The sequence below is a fragment of the Spermophilus citellus genome, assembly GCF_964194105.1.
Source record: "Spermophilus citellus genome assembly, chromosome: 2".
NCBI lineage: Eukaryota > Metazoa > Chordata > Mammalia > Rodentia > Sciuridae > Spermophilus > Spermophilus citellus.
This window is the reverse complement of record NC_138183.1, coordinates 56,392,060-56,410,555: the sequence shown is the minus strand read 5'-3', so window position 1 is coordinate 56,410,555 and position 18,496 is coordinate 56,392,060. Positions and strand designations below refer to the sequence as shown.

At 35.8% G+C, this 18,496-nt stretch overlaps 1 protein-coding gene across 1 annotated transcript in view; it reads right to left on the bottom strand.

Annotated features, from left to right (window-relative positions):
* Positions 1–5,439: 5,439 nt before the first annotated feature.
* The window catches only part of TTC39B (tetratricopeptide repeat domain 39B), a 131,631-nt gene continuing 118,574 nt past the window's right edge, over positions 5,440–18,496 (bottom strand). Inside the window, exon 20 of the mRNA XM_081278615.1 lies at positions 5,440–18,165. Coding sequence (XP_081134741.1) covers positions 18,075–18,165 — 91 coding nt within the window. The 3' untranslated portion in view covers positions 5,440–18,074. The remainder of the gene's footprint in view (positions 18,166–18,496) is intronic.

Here is an 18,496-nt window from a genome sequence, read left to right as displayed (position 1 = left end):
AAACTACAGAACACTAAAGAAAAATTGAAGAAAACTTCAGAAGATGGAAAGATCTCTCATGCTCCTGGATAGGCAGAATTAATATTGTCAAAATGGTCATACTACAGATTTTATGCAATTCCTACTAAAATCCCAATGACATTCTTCATAGAATTAGAAAAGGCAATCATAAAACTTATTTGGAAAAATAAGAGACCCAGAACAGCTAAAGCAATCCTTAGCAAGAAAAGTGAGGCATTACAATACCGACCTTAAACTATACTACAGATCTATAGTAATAAAAATGGCATGGTATTGACACCAAAATAGACATATAGATCAATGGTACAGAACAGAGAACACAGAGACAAACCCACATTAATATGGTTATGTTATACTAGAAAAGGGTGCCAAAAATATTCACTGAAGAAAAGATAGCCTAGGGCTGGGGATGTGGCTCAAGCGGTAGCGCGCTCGCCTGGCATGCGTGCGGCCCGGGTTCGATCCTCAGCACCACATACCAACAAAGATGTTGTGTCTGCTGAAAACTAAATAATAAATATTAAAAATTCTCTCTCTCTCACTCTCTCTCCTCTCTCACTCTCTCTTTAAAAAAAAAAAAAAAAAGAAAAGAAAAGATAGCCTATTCAACAAATGGTGCTGGCAAAACTGGAAAGCCATATGTACCAAAATGAAATTGAACCTCTGTCTCTCACCCTGCACAAAAATCAACTCAAAGTGGATCAAAGACTTAGGCACTAGAACAGAGATCCTATGCCTAATAGAAGAAAAAGTAGGCCCAAATCTTCACCACATCAGCCTAGGATCTGACTTCCTTAACAAGACTCCTAAAGCTCAAGAAGTAAAATCAAGAATTAATAAATGGGATGGATTCAAATTAAAAAGCTTTTTCTCAGCAAAGGAAACAATCAATACAGTGAGGAGAGAGCCTACAGATTGGGAGAAAATCTTTACCACATCCATCTCCGATAAAGTATTAATCTCTAGGGATATATAAAGAACAGACACTTCACAGAAGAATAAATACAAATAATCAACAAATATATGAAAAAGTGTTCATCATCTCTAGCAGTTAGAGAAATGCAAATCAAAACTAAGATTTCATCTCACTCCTGTCAGAATGGCAATCATCAAGAATATAGGCAACAATAAATGTTGGCAAGGATGTGGTGAAAAAGGTACACTCATACATTGCTGGTGGGACTGCAAATTAGCAAAACCACTATAGAAAGCAGTATGGAGATTCCAGAGAAAATTGGAAATGAAACCACCATTTGACCCAGCTATCCCACTTCTTGATTTATACCCAAAGGACTTAAAATCAGCATACTATAGTGATGCAGCCACATCCATGTTTATAGCAGCTCAATTCACAACAGCTAGACTATGGAATCAACGTAGGTGTTCCAGAATAGTTGAATGAATAAAGAAAATGTGGTATATATACTCAATGGAATATTACTCAGCTTTAAAGAAGAGTTAAAATTATGGCATTTGCCAGTAAATGGTTGGAGTTGGAGAATATCATGCTAAGCAAAATAAGCCAATCCCATAAAACCAAAGGCCGAATGTTTTCTCTAATATGCAGATGATAGTTCACAATAAGGCAGGGGCACTAGGGAAGAATAAAGTTACCTTAGATCAGGTAGGGAAGTGATGGGAGGGGAGGAGAGGGGAAGTGGGGATAGGAAAGATAGTTGAATGAAATAGACATTATTACTGTATGTATATATGTGACTGTATGACCAATATGATTCTGCAACATGTACACTCAGAAAAATGAGAAATCATATCCCATCTATGTATGTGATATATCAAAGTGCATAAATGCATTCATTCTACTGTCATATGTAACTAATTGAAAAAAATTTTTTAAATTAATTTTAAAAAGAGTAATAATAGTTAAAGATAGATTTTGTGTGTCCTCCCCATCCACTCTTTGTAGCCCTCCTAAAAGGATTCATAAATCTATGCTGTGAAATCTTGAGAACCACTACACTAAACTACATTGTAGCTGGTAGTCCATACATTGATTGCCAATGACCAAGGTACAACATCTGGTCCTAGGAAGGAATGAAGCTAGCTGGCTAAGGCAGCATCACACCAGAGATTCTATATTTGTTCTACAAATGAGCTGAGCCCTCTGTACATTCCTAAATGTAACAAAAGGCCTGCAGCCTCCTTCCCAAGGTCCTCAGTTTCATCGGCAAGACACATCATGCAGCAATTTTAAAAAGCAGCATTTGCCTTTCTGACAGCCATTCAATAAGTCACCACTTGTGTCAAACTTTGCCTGGATTGGCCTTAGGAAGATCATCTGGGTGAGAGAGGATGGAGGAGGAATGTGTTCTTGTTGTTATGCATAAATCTCCAATTAGGGTTAGGAGGGGAAAGAAAGAATCCCCAAGGTCCCAAAATGTCAGAATATACATGTTTACTACTAGATTAATAAGTATTGTAAATATTTACATGGTCTCTTGATATGGTGAACTTGTAAGGGGAGTGTGGGGACAGGAGAAGAAGCAACTAGACATATATAAAGGGAATTTAATAAATAGATATATTGTAATTATTTTTTAAAATATATATATATATTCCTGGAATAAAGGATCCCATCTCTTTTCAGAGAAGCCATTTTTTCAACAAATGAAAGAGGGTTTAGCTTTATCACTACATTGGCTCCATTTTCAGTACCTTTATCTCCGTGTTCATCCAGAGTTTTGACAAATAGGTTTTGTGCCAAATTAAGATTTATTCCTTTGATAATGGAGGGCATCAGGAACTAACTGGTGTCCTAGGACTTAAATGAACCGAAATAAAGAAAAATGTAGTCTCCATATGACTAAAATGACTTGGCTTTTAGCTTTTGTTTAAAAGAAGTGCTCTTTTTAAACTATTAGCAGTTTACTAATATAAATCGTTAGTAAGTAAAAGAGAGGCAAAAAGCAAAATGGAAACGTTCAGGGCCAGAATAAGCTCTTCTTGTTTTCCATATAATCTCTGAGTAGGAGCAATTCTTGGAAATGATCACAAATGCAATAATTACTGGCTTAATTCTAAATAGATTTGCAGTCACTCCTTTTCATGTTATTTTTGGCATGCTGGCTGTAGCAGTGGCATGCTATAATGTTGACATAACTGGTTTCTCTGAAAACAAGATTTGTGACAATTTGCTCCATTTTGCTTCAAAGACAATCTGAGGCTTTCAAAGCGGGGCTAAAAATACACAAATATCTTCCCCCTTGCAGCTGCTTTTTGTTTAACACTGGCAAATTTTCTTAATTGAAATTTGAAATTCTGTGATTCATTCCCACCACCATCCCACTGCCTTAAGGCTCAAGTGACACTCTGCCTCTCTTAAATACATGGGAGTTTTCAAAAAGCCAGTCCCCAATTATTTTAAAAAGACCTCTTTTAAAAGTCACCTCTCAAAGCCATATGCCAAGGACTCTTGACATTTTATCTCAACCCAAACTTGTCTAATTCCAGAATCATTGATCCAACTTCCCTCACAATATCAAAGTATTTAACAGAGATCTTAAGCTTAATGAGCTTAGGTTTAAAGCTCAAACTGACTTCCAAGCATTTTTCTAAAATCTGCTTGGCCTGCCTCTTCTCCCATCTCAGTTGATGCAACTTCATCCTTCCAGTTGTTCAGGCCCAAACTCTAGAGGCCACACACTGGTCTGAGCTATCATTATTTCTTGTCTGAATTTCCGCAGTAGTCTCCCTGTTTCTGCCCTTGTCGACCCCATTCTATTCTCAACATGATGGTCAGGACAACTTTTTCAAAATGTAAGTCAGCTCATGCTGTTCCTTTGCTGAAAAAATGTCATAGTTCCTCACCTGAGAGTAAAAGTCCAAGTCATCAACATGGCCCCATTATCTTCACAAGGTATCTTACACTTGCCATTGGTCATTCACCACAGGTCTCTGGCTTTTCTGCACATCTCCAATGAAAAGACACTGACTAGTTTTACTCCAGACCATCTTTTCAAAAATGGTCCACCTTTTGGACCATGATCAACTTTGGAGGATTATAGTGGTATTTCCCTCTAGAGCATAAGTAAGATTTGTTTACTGTCCAGTGTGACAAAGATACTGTCTTCCCTCAGAGAAGAGCAGAAAGGCTGCTAGCAGTCCTTTACAAAAAAATTTGGGTTCCTTGAGCTTGAGATTTCTCAACCATAACACAAACCCATAGGGTCCCTCCATATCACCTTACGGGACCTGGAGAGGAAGGGAACTGATGCAAAGATGATGAGCTGCTTGTTGTGCTGTAACAGCATGGTTTTGTTTCTGACTCAGGAATCTCCTGTCTTCTGTTCAAATCCACAAAGCTATGCAGACTAAACTTGTTAGCTTACCAATAGGATAAAGCCTCAGATCCTACACATACTGACATCTTCTACTACAGTCCCCCTCAGTCCCTTAAAGACAGCCATATGATCCTTTTGATCTTTGAAAACACTCCTTTCTTAATGCCTTCACACTTTTTTTTTTTTGCCTTATCTCTTTAGCTCCTCTCCTCTGTCAAGTCTTTGCTCTAATTTCACCTTCTCATTAGAGATATTGGTCTGTAGTTTTCTTTCTTTGAGGTGTCTTTGTCTGGTTTCGGAATCAGGGTGATGTTGGCCTCATAGAATGAATTTGGAAGAGCTCCCTCTTTTTCTATTTCCTGAAATAACCTATATTCCAATAAAATAAAAGATAGTGAAGACATTGATAAATTTCTTAATTCCACCTTCTCAATGAGGCCGACTCTAACCATCCTATTTAAAATTGGGGCTGGGGTTGTGGCTTAGCGGTAGAGCACTGGCCTAGCGCATGTGAGGAGCTGGGTTCGATCCTCAGCACCACATAAAAATAAATAAAATAAAGTCATGTGTCCAAACAACAACACACACAAAAAAAATTTAAATTGCTACTGACACCTTCCCTATCTCAACATTACCAATTCCCTTGACTCAGTGCCATATTTCCTTCCCCCCAACCCCAGGGCACACAGAGCCATTCACAGATTACAGAGGGGTCACTGAATGTTTTCTTCAAGGGTCAGACAATAAATATTTTAAGTTTGCAAGCCATGAGGTCACTGTTTAACTCTGGTATTATGGTGGGAAAGCTGCCATAGATAACACATAAATGAATGGGCATTATTATGTTCTAGTAAATATTTATAAGACTAGGCAGCCAGCCTGAGATTTTAAATCGCTAACCCCTGCATCATATAATTTACTTTTCATATTTATTTTTAATGTCTTCTCATTCTACTAGAAGATAAGGTCCATAAAGGCAGCAATATTTGTTTTCTTCAAAAGTATTTCAATGTGCTTGAAAACAGTGTCTGATAAGAAACACAGAGAGCTTTATTTATTTATTTATTTATTTATTTGCTAAACAATTGTACAAATGGGGATTATATAGTTAAAATCAATTTTCAAATAAACTAGAATTACATTCAAAATCATATATGATATTTTGAAGTTCATGATGATCCTTTCCCCTTAACTGACTCACAATCCACAGCAGTGAACTTGAGCAGCAATGTTTGTCCCCAATGACCTTGTTTCCTGGGTTACAACCTTTTGAGGGAAGGATCAGCATCTCTCCTACACTAGACCAATAAAATCTCCCCTTCAAGGATTCAGAACCTGGACTGAGAAAGATAGCTGTGGAACTCTCACATGTGAACCTGGAACCATTGACCAATATGGTAGATTGTACTTAACCTGTCCCTCTGGAATTGGGCATAATCACATGACTTCCTTAGACTAATGAAGTAAGTCAGAATGCTCTCAACAAATGGTGAAATATCCACATGCAAAAGAATGAACTGGACCCCTACTTCACACCATGTGTAAAAATAACACAGAATAGATCAAAGACTTAAATGTAGAATCTAAAATTATAAACTCTTAGAAAATTAGGCAATGGTTTCTTGGATATGATACCAAAACACAAGGAACCAAACCAAAGATAAATTGGACCTCACACAATCAAGAGAATGAAAAAAAAAAAAACATGAAATAGGACAGAATATATGCAAATCACATATTTGATAGAGATCTAGTATCTAGAATATATAAAGAACTCCTACAAGTCAACATTTAAAAAGATAAATTTTAAAATGATTAGAAAATTTAAATATATCATTCTCTCCAAAGAAAATACATGAATAGGAATGTGGAAAGATGCTCAACATCATTAGTCATTAGAGAAATTTAATCAAACCCCCACAATGAGATATTACTTCACACCCACTAGGATGGCTATAATAAAAAGTTGGGAACTAACAGATATTGGGAGGATATAGAGAAATCAGAACCCTCAAATTTTGCTGGTGGGGCTGTAATAGGGTATAGCTACTTTGTAAAACAGTTTGGCAGTTCCTCAGAAACAAATGTAGAGGTCCATATGACTCACAAATACCATTTCTAGGTATATACCCAAGAAAACTAAAACCAAATGTTCACACAAAAACCTACCTAAGAATGTTCACTGCAGCATTGTTCATAATATCCCAAATGTCCTTTAACTAGTGAATATAGAAAATGTGGTATATCTATACAGTGGATAAAAAGAACTGAAGTACTGTTCCATGCTACAAGTTGGATAAAACTCAAAAAACATTATGCCATGTGAAAGAAGCCAAATACAAAGGGCAGTATATTGTATGGTTCCAATTATCTGAAATGTGCAGAACAGATACATCCATGCCAACAGAAATTAATGAGTGGTAATCAGGGGAAGGAAGAAGGAGGAATCAGAATTGACTGTTAATGGGTAGGAGGTTTCTTTTTAGAAGAATAAAAATGTCTAGGATCAATAATGGTGATAGATGTATAATAGTGAATATAAAAAAAGTCACTGAGTTGTAAACTTTAAAATATTGACTCTCATGTTATGTGAATTAAAATTCAATTTTAAAAATGTACCAGAACTTCAACATGATATCACTTTACATAAACCAAACTTGTTAAAATAATGACATCATCAAGTGTTGATAAGCATGTAGAGAAACAGGAATTCTCATACACTGCTAGCAAAATATAACATTTCATAGCCCCAATTAGGAACAGGCAGTTTCCTAAATAAACCTATGCCCATATATGACCCAGGAATTCCACTCCTGCGTATCTACTCAAGAGAAATGAAACTTATGTAAAAACAAAGAAAAAAAATTTTTGGCACTGGGAATGAGCCCATGCATATTTTACCATTGAGCCACATCCCCAGCCCTTTTTATTTTTTAATTTGGAGACAGAGTCTCACCAAGTAGCACAGATCTTCGCTAAGTTACTGATACTGGTCCCAAACTTGTGATCCTCCTGCCTCAGCCTCCTGAGTTGCTGGGGATTACAGCTGTGCGCTAAAACAAAAACTTTTAAGCAAATATTTATAGTGGTATTATTCATGAAAGCCAAAATCTAGGAAATAACCCAAATGCCATCAGCTGGTGAATGGATAATACATCATACATTTATACAATGGAAGATAACTCAAAAGTAAAAATGAACCATAAACATATCTATTTTGGATGAATCTCAAAAACATTATGCTAAGTGAAAGAAGCCAGAAACAAAAGACTATGTATTATGTGATTCCGTTTATATGAACTTTGTATTGAAGGCAAAACCATAGAAACAACCAAGTCAGTGTTTGCCTGGGGCTAGGGAATGGGATTGGGATTGATAGTAAAAAGATGAGGGAACTCTGGAGGTGACGGAAGAGCTCTAAACCTGGACTGTGGTGATGGTTGCACAAAAGCATACTTAATAAATGTAGATTCGTATATTTAAAAATTTATGGTACTTAAATTATAACTCAATAGTTGTTTTTTTTTAAAAGGCCAGAATACAATTTGCGAAAACTCTCTCCCCTTTGCCATGGCATTATTCCAGATGGTGGTGTTTCCAATGGCCTTCACAACGCACAACAGGATTATCTACAGACTGAAAATGCACATGTAATGGGAACAAGAAATAAACGATTGTAATTTTCAGTTGCCTAGACTTGAGGGTACTTTATTACCATAGCATATCACAGTGCATTCGGATTAATACAGAAATCAGTTCCAGAGATGATACTGACCCCAGTCAATATTGAGACAGTTCTATCAATGGGAATGAGAGCAAAGCCTTAAACACCCTGTGGTGTGATTATCTGGCACATGGCACAGAATCAAACAAAAAGTAGACTATGTTTTTTGGGAGAATGATACTGCTGAAGAGCAACACACACTGAGAAATGTTCTGACTTTCTGAGACTCAAAATGATCCTTTGACTCCAGTGTGAGGCAGGAAAGAGCTGACAAAGTTGCTCAGTTCCTGAGGAGGGGGAAATTCCCTACCACTTCAGATAGGGCCACAGAAATTATTATTTTTTTAATTCAAAATCTCTTAGAAAGTGAAACCAGATGCCCAGAAATCAATGGATAAGGACAATGTTCCTAGGAAATGGGATGAAAGTCTAATCAAAGGACATTTCCTACTCCCAAAGTAGAGAGGCTCAACATATGGGATTTTAGAATTGTCACAGACCAGTGTTTGCTGCTTCCCACGCTTCACCTTCCGCCTTTCTGAGTGGGCATGTTCATTGTGGTTGTCCTCCCTCTGTTAACCCATATAGAAATCTTGCGTAGAGGAAAAACAGCTTTATAGTTCATGATGCTTACATCAATTTGAAGCCATATTTGGATTTGGAATAAGATTGCAAGGAATGTTGCAGACATGTCTCCACCAGAAAGGACTGGGGGGGTTGTCTTTCTTGGAGCAGAGTCAGCACTTGGTGTGTAGGAGGGCGAGTGAACCAGATATTTGGTGTCTAGAAAGGCAGTCAGTGCTTCTCCTTCCAGGCACATGTAGGGGTCATACTTTCCTGCGCGGCAGCTGAGGTTGCCTAAAGCTGTGAGACTTGCTTGGAGAGGAAATGTATTTTGTTTGTTTTGGGGATTGAACTCTGGGGCACCTGGACCACTGAGCCACATCCTCAGCTCTATTTTGTATTTATTTAGAGACTGAGCAACTCAGTGCCTCACTTTAGCTGGGGGAGGCTTTGAACTCATGATCCTCCTGCCTCAGTCTCCTGACCTGCTGGGATTACAGGAGTGTGCCACTGCGTCTGGCCAGGAAGTATGTTGGTTAAGATGCAAGTCATATACACAATACTCCTTTCCTCCTCTCATTCCAGATAGAGAATACTCTGGCAGTCCAGGGGTCTGAATGAGAACAATGTGGAGTTACTTTCTTACTGGCCTGAAATAGTGACAGAGCATGATTTAAAAAAAAAAAAAAAAATTAAAGAGCCTTTTTTACTATGAACCATTAGCAGAAGAAAGGAACTGTAAGAGAGAGACAGGAGAATTGTTCCCCAGGTCTCAAAACCTTTTCCATTCTGAATATACAGACTTCCTAAGGGTCTCCTCATTCTTGTCCCTGGATATGTCTTGCAAGTTTTGTTTTTAAGCTAAATGCAGCTCATTTCTTCCCTTTTAAACCAAAGAGTTGTAACTAATGTTATTTGCAAATCTAACAAGCTCTTCATACAGAAGAATAAAGGATGACAAGTAGGAAAGGAGGGGACACACTCCAGCCTTAATGTGGATATGACAGAGATAGGCAAGTTTTGCACCATACCCACTTTCAGCCGGGCAGAAAAGTACGACCCTGACATGTATCTGAAAGGAGAAGCACCAGAAATTCATGATGAACAACATTAATGACTGCCTTTCTAGCCACCAAATATCTGGTTCATTCTCCCTCCTGCACACAAAGTCCTGAGACCACAGGTAGACTACATTTCTCTATTTCTTTTGTCATTAGGTAAAGCAGGGTGGCTGAGATTTAGCCAAGGGTTTGTGGGGTGAACAAGAGTATTTTATATTAGATTAGCCCATTGTGATTCTCACTTGCCTCTTCTTCTGATCCTCTTGGAGCTGAATGAGGTAGTAAAATTGTTCCCATTTCACAGAGGGGTTAGGCAAAGTTCAGAGAAATTAAGTGATTCAAGATGGAGATTACATGTCTCATATAGCCAAGTTCAGGCTTAAAGACAGATTTCCTGATTCCCAGAGAGCAGGACTTTTACCCACTATGCTATAGAGAATGCTGAAGACTCCTTAAATTGTTCATTTTAGCAGCTAATTTAAATCTCTGAGTTATTAAATAGATTATAAAAAGATAAAAGAGAAGGTAGTTCTCCCCTCAAGACAACTGTACCATCCCACTTATCTCTTCATGCCTAGGGCTCAGCTAAGATTTGGCACAAGGTAGAACTTTCACAACTGTTAAGACTAGGGGTGTGGTGGGGAGGAGAATCTTGTCAAGAAACAAAAATTTAAGTCTATATCACGTGAAAATTAAAGACCAGTGAAACATATGTTGTACAGTTTTTATATATACACCAACTAAAAGAAAACTGCAGATGCATCAAGTGTCATTTATTTAAGGAACAATTCAATTGCATGTTGTAGGTAAACTAGTTATAGCAATATGAAAATACAGAATTCTGAAAAACAAAACCTGGCAACTTAAACATGTATTTAATAATGCAGAATATTCTGTAATACTAAGGAATGAAAAATAAAACATGTTGACTTGCAATTTGGGATGATTTATTTGCACTTAAAAATGCAATTTCTAAGATGACATCTATTTTCAAAAAACATTTGAATGGTTAAAAAAATAGCCTACAGTAAATGCTGTCTTCATGTTGAAATTTTAGATCAAATATCAGCATTAAACTTACAAATTGCAGACAAAACATTAACACAATCAAGAAGAGAATACTCATTGGGAACAGAGCTTTTATATTAAAATTATAAGAAGTTCACAGTTTCTTCTTGATTTGTATTGATAAAATGTTTTTACAGCTTTAATCTATTTCACTTTCAGGGACCAATGCCTAGTTGAACAGCAGAAGGATATTACTGACACATTCATCTCACACAGACTCTTACATCTTCAATTTCTAAAAACATTTTGTTTTGTAAAACTGTGACAGCTGAGAATGTGAAAGGCAGGAGATTAAGCTCAAATGTGGTGAAGAAAGAGGTAAGATACTGAAAATTTTTACTAATAGAAAATTGAACTATAAAGTTCATAAATGTAGCTCTGATTATTCAACAGGAAACTCCAAACTGGCTTACAAAATGCTATGGCTTTCAACTTTTTTTAAAATTCAAACAAAAGTAAAAATAATGTTATTAAATAATTTCAAAAGCCTCCTACATGTACAAGTTAACATTAGGGGCTTCTAGGTAGCCAGACTACAAGACAGGTTTATTTTCTGTTTTGACAGAAAGCAAAGTTTCCCAAATGAAACAGTATAAAATAAATTTGCCTTGGAAAATAAATTTCAGTAAGAAAATAATACTTCTCACTTATTAAATATATATATATATATATATATATTTGCTTTTAAATATAATTCAGCAACCTGCATCAAAAAAATTAAGTGTTCTATGAACATTTGCAAATAAATACTTTAAAACACCAATATATACATGAGTCAGTACTCTTTTAGGTGTTTAGATACCAACAATTAGCAAAGGAAAAAATGATAATAAATAAACTACTTACTTATAGAATTTGTATGACACAGTATAAGAAAGCAACATATTGTTGAGAATTAAACAGTTTTTCTGGACAGCACGTAGTCAAACACATATGCCCTCCCTCTGTAAATTTCAGTTAAACAGAACCCAACAATGCTGTTTTCTTAAGCCATTAAATCTAACAGCCAAAGATTCAAAATGTGTACATATTTTCTTACACAAAAAGCAATTGTCTACTATGAAGAATGAATTGCTTCAGGAAAAAAAGTGAATTAATGGAAATTATTTAAACTCATTTATTATCTCCAAAATTGCTTCCTGCACATTTGGCTCCATTAAAGAATGAATTAAAATATTTGCATAATTTCCAAAGCAGACAGGTTGTACCTTCAAGTTGAGAATACCTTCAAATTTCAAAATAATGTAATTCCTTTAAAAATGAAATAAGTAATATTCTTTAATGTACTCATTTATTCGATTTCTCTTGCTATCAGTTCTGTTACACTGACATTAACACCTTTATTTTCCCCAAAAATGATACCCAACAGACTACCATAATTAAACCCAATATGCTAGAAAATGTTAAGCAGCAAAATAAAACAAATGTTCCCAATGGGATATGCCAGCATCCCTTAAATTCATCATTTAAATTATACATTTCTAAGAACTACTGCATTAGCAACACAAAGTATATTGTATGTTCAACAAGTTTTACTTATTGAAGTTTGGTATGCACAGATCTTGACTTTTCCTATTAAAATATCCAATTGGCAGGCATCGTAGGCATTCTTTATTAAATACAGTGAGGCAGCTGCTTTGATTTTTTTTCCCATGCAAAGTCCTGTTACAGTATTATTAGTATGTTAACACATGTCACAGGTACACTGAAGACAGGAGGGAATGGGGCTTGGACTTCCTTGAAGCTAGATCCACATAGCCTTCTGAATGGCTCAGCCAAGAACCTGCTCAACTATCCCAATATACGGAATTGTTCTTACATTTCTTTCTATAGCCTGGAATGGATTTCAACAATTCCCTTGTAGGAAGGGAGTCTGTCAAGATCAGACAAAACTGCTCAACCCAAATGATATGATAAATTCTGATGTCTTTTCATTATATTTCAAGCTTAACATTCTAAAGTTACTAAATCCAACAGTAAATGCACAAAAGAGAAAACCACCAACAAGGGAAGCGGCAAAAGGGTTACAGAACAAACTCCTATACTTAAAAAAAAAAATGTAAATAATTGGGGAGAAAGAACAATTTAGAGAAAACCCTGCACTCCTGACAATATAAACATTGTCTATATACTAGTAAGTTGTTTTGTCTAGCAATCAATAGACTTATATAATCAAGAAATGTCTAGACATTAAAAATATGCCATGCACATCACTTAAGTATTATATACATTCAAAATAATAATAGGCGGCAAAAGGCATTTATATATAACTTTAAATTTCAATATGCCAAATTATTCTAAGTGGTTAACTTGTATCTAAAAACTTGAAAGAGTAAGATTGGGCTAGTTGAGAGAGTCAATGTTGAAACACTAATTAAGGGATTAAAAAGAGTTCACTAAATTTTTTCAGAATAATGCTGTCTTATAAGTTATTATTTTACGCATGAAATCTACTAACATTTCAATGGTGACAGTCACTCACTCTCCTATAATTCTAACAGCCGCACTTTGTGGAAAATCAAGGAATGTCTATAAAATCATATTAAAACAGTAACCTTAAAAAAATAAGAACTTTTAATTTGTATGCAAGCTCAGCAGGAGTCGGAAGGGGTGAGACTAATGTTCAAACATGCCAATGACCTGGAACATCTGAAGAACGAACACAGCGAAATGAAGGTTTAAGGGCACTTCAACAGAAGAAGTGAACTCACAGATATTTGCAACACAATTCCTGATGCAACTGTGGCAACAAAGTGGTCACAGTAGACAGCAAGCAAAAGCCAGAATGCCAGGAAGCAGGATCCTGGGATTCTTTAGACAAAACTGCAGCATGTATGAAGGAAGACCCCTGTGACAACCAGCATAATCCTGTGTAGCTTGGACATTTCAACTGTTCAATGGCCACAGGTGGCAAGTGGAGATTATACCAGACAAAACATACAGTATGAAAGGAGAACCACTACAGTTGAAAAGCTGGAAAGGATAAGGTAATGTCCCCAGATCCATTCCAGGGCCAATGAAAAGTAAAATCTTAGGGTTTCAAAAACGATTGCTATGAGTCTTCATTAATTCATTTTAACTAAATATATTTAAGATTTATGAATATGGATAGTCCCACTAGAAAGAAAAAGAGTAAAAAATTAATAAATAAAAAATTAATCATTTACAGAAAAATTTCCAGTTGGTCATAAAGACCACATTTTAATTACTGCTTTTACCATTGAAGGGGGGAAATACCTCTATTCACAAAGATCAATAGCTTCAATAGTTTTGAAGGGACAGAAATAGAATCATAATGAGTATCAATAGCAGATACTGTTGGTGCCTATCACAATGTAAGGACCTTTGAAAGAAGAAACATTCACTTTTATTTAAAGGGGCATTTTCTTCTTTATACCCAAAACCTCTCTGATTTGAAACCCTGATCAAAGACTCATAGAGTGACCTCAAATTCAACTAGCCCAAGCACTGATGCCAGGTAGGAATGATAGTCATATAGCACTACTAAACTCACCCCAATGCCAAAGAGCTAGTTAGACTAAGACTGTTGGAACATTCTAATGATTAAAAATATTTCTTAACACTGATTAATCTAGAATTCACCTCCTTACAGCTTCTATCCACTTTGTCTCATCTCTGCCCTCTGAAGGAAAAATCAATGAACTTTTTCTTTTAAACAACTTGGGACCTACTTATATCTCTGGGTATAGAAAATGTCAAGAGCCAACATAATCTATCATTAAATGCCAAATGGAAATGGTGCCTTGTCACCAATCCAATGAAACAAAAAATTTACTTAAATATACAATGCATCTCACTCTAGTCAGAATGGCAATTATCAAGGATACAAGCAACAATAAATGTTGGTGAGGATGTGGGGGAAAAGGTACACTCATATATTGCTGGTGGAACTTCAACTTGGTTGGAACCATATGGAAAGCGGTATGGAGATTCCTCAGAAAACTTGGAATGAACCACCACTTGACCCAGCTATCCCATTCCTTGGTTTATATCCAAAAGACCTAAAATCTAAATAAATAAATAAATAAATATTACCCCCCCCAAAAAAAAGACTTAAAATCAGCATACTAGAGTGACACAGCCATGTCAATGTTTAAAGCAGATCAACTCACAATAACCAACCTAGATGCCCTTCAACAGATAAATGGATAAAGAAAATGTAGTACATATCACAATGGAATATTACTCAGCCTTAAAGAAGAAGAATGAAATGATGGCATTAAGCCGGGAGTGGTGATACATGCCTGCAATCCCAGTGGCTGGGAGACTGTGGCAGGAGTATCTTGAGTTCAAAGCCAGCCTGAGCAAAAGTGAGGCACTAAGCAATTCAGTGAGACTCTGTCTCTAAATAAAATGCAAAATAGGGCTGGGGATGTGGCTCAGTTGTTGAATACCCCTGAGTTTAGTCCCCGGTACCAAAAACAAAAAAACAGAAAAAGAAATGATGGCATTTGCTGGTAAATGGATGGTGCCAGAGAATATCATGCTAATCAAAATAAGCCAATCCCCAAAAACCAAAGGCAGAATGTTTTCTCTGATATGCAGATGCTAATTCACGATAAGGGGAGAGGATCTTGGGAAAAATAGAGGTACTTTGGATTAGGCAGAGGGTAGTGAGGGGAGGGAAGGGAAGGGAGCATTGGGGGTAGGCAGAATAGTAGAATGAATTGGACATTATTACTCTGTGTGCATATATGACTACGTGACTGGTGTGATTCTACATCATGTACAATGAAAAGAATAAGAAGGTATAGTCCATTTATGTATGATGTGTCAAAATGCATTCTACTGTCATGTATAACTAATTAGAACAAATTTTAAAAATTTACAATTCACCACTCAGAACACTGCCTCTCCATTAAAAAGGGGGAAAAAGGCAATTTTATGAGGTATTACATAAATTACATTGTCAGACACATCAGAAATTCAATGTCGTCACACATGCCTCTCAAAAGATTAAGCAATGTCACTTCATATAACACCCTGAATTACAAAATAACTCCAAAAATACAATATCAGCTGATGTCAAGAAATTGGTGCCAGCACAAAATCTTAGGCATGAGAGAAAACAAATATAGCAGAACTAATGCTATTATAGTTCTTACTTACGAATGCCCTAGATAGAAAATATAAAAAGAAAGAAAATAACAGGAAAATTTTAAATGGGACAGATGAATTTCTTTTGTATTTGATAATGTAGCTACAATTAAAATAGCCACTGTTAGATTAAGATTTCTTCATTTTATACCAGAAGAATATTTTTTATTGACTTGCAGCTTCTCACAAAAATAAGAGTATATTGCTACCAAAGCTCTCCTAAAGAATTTATAAACTTTTTTTCAAAGTAAAATAATTAATGAACATGTTTTTTACTACTAATTATAGTAAATAATGAGTTGATTTATTTCCTTTTCAGTCTGTACCTAAAGTAATTATATAATTTATATTGATAGCACATATTGATATCTGCTACCATACTATCTAAAGAAGCAGTATTCTGACTTGACTTGTATTAATTATCTTCCATTGGAAATACATCTTCATTGGTCAAGAATTTGCACCTTAAAGAAAACATCACCAAATTCCTGCTAGGGAAAAAGTCCTGTAACAGGGGAGAGCAAGGAAGAAATTCATTATATGGGCTACTATTAGTGCTAAATGCATGAATAAATTTAATGGTTTTCAAATTTCCATACTTCTTTCATTTTACAGCAGAGACCATAGACTCAGCCAATATTTTTGTTTATACTGTAATCAGTGCATTAAAAACCATAATTATTACAACAACTCATATTCATATAGCCTTTCAGGGTTTACAAAATGCTTCCATAAGCATTATCTAATTAAGTCCTCAGGAGCACCAAGTACTACTTTGCTATTCCCACTGGGAAAACTGAGTCCCAGAAAGTATAAGCCACTTTCTCCAATATCATGGCATGATTAACCAACAGAAAAGGACTCCCAATCTGAGGCTCTTTCTGTGAAAATGAAGAGGTTTCCAGGACAAGCTCCCTTCTTCAAAAAAGAAATGGAACGAAACCCAGACTCATAGATTCATGAACTGCTTTTCTTCATTCTAGATGAAAGCTGGTCCTTAGCCACAACACATACATATGGGCAAGGAATGGTGATGACTGAAAAATAAAACATGCTGTAGGTGGGAAGGGTTTGAATGAAAACATTTAACATCTGCCGAAAAAAAAATACCTAATACACTGTCACACAGTTATAAAGCTGAAAGAGACCTTTAAGTCATCTGTTCCTTTTTCCATATCATAGATGAAGAAACCATGGTGATGCACAGGGAGCAGGGACTTCCTAAAGGTCACCTGTTAAACTGTTCATCAATCGAAGAGCCAGGATTACAGCATTTTCCCTACTCCCTGCCTTGATCCTATTTCTCAATTAAAGGATTAAGCATAGTCCAAATATTTATAAGGAACCATCACAGTGCTAGAGAGATTAGAAAATGAGATCTTATCATTGTAAGTGTAAAAATTATTGATTTTTATATATCATTTAAAGCTGCAAGAACTTTGCTTCCTATAAGAAAAATAATCAATGTTTAGATTTTAGGCTTTATCACTAAGGTTAAGGATAATTTCTAAAATATGACTTTTTCTTCCCTTTATATACACAAGCTTTAAAAAATTTTGTTTTTATGATAGACTTAAGTACATTCAAAACCAGCATAGTCTCTCAACTTTTAACCAATAAGAGGAGTAAAACCCCAATAACTTGGAGTTTCATGATCTTTTATAGGTACAAGTCTCTTTAAAACACAAAGTAATTATCCCAACCAAGTTTATGCCTCTGCCTGTCTTTCTCAGTCTTCAGAAGTTCATTAAATTATCTAATGCAATATTTATTTCTCCTCTGAGATTTAAATACTAGGCAACAAAATATCTCTAAGCTTAACTGACCAACAACATATCTAAAAATGGCTCAACTTGTAAGTTATTTGCTAAACAATATTAATTTCCACATTAAAAAAATAAATGATCTAATTAGTCTTTATTGTACCTATGAGTCTCTAAAAAGACTCTTCACCCCCCAATTAAAACCTAATGTGAAATTCTTTTTGGAGAGGCAAAGTATAAGAATTTTCTAGCTATTATTGAATGTTATTCCACAGGAAGAAAAATAAAAACATTTTTATGGAGACCAACAGTAAACCATTCAGATGATAGAAAATATTGACAGTAAAATAAATTTTCCATCTCTTATTCACAAGATCACTTTCTCACTTTAAAACAAGGTCTAATCTACAGCAGATGCCGATGCTATTTGGGGGGAATTCCATCATCTGTGTCCTGATCATTCCGAGGAGGGTTTTTTCCAGAGGTGAAGAGCTGCCTGAATTCTGAAATGTAGTCTGGACTCCAAGGAGTAATCTTTGTAGTTGTTTCTGAAGATAACAATAAAATTATACAGTCAAAATTTCTTTGTATTCCAAAGGATACAAATTCTTTGTAGCCCACTCCCCAATATGCTATTTACTTTCAAACTTTAATATGCGAAACCGTGCATCACAGCAAAATGCAGATTCTGCCTGGAGGTAGGGGTGGGGATAGCAAGTCTGTTTTTGCAGAAGCTTCCTGGTGGTGATTTAAAGTCATACTTTCAGTAGCAAAATTCTACTTAATTACCAAACCATTCACAAACCCAGCAAGAAGGTTTTGAGGAGGACCTAACAAATTTGGTGAACTACTCCTAAATAGTTTGACTTCCTTTTTTTA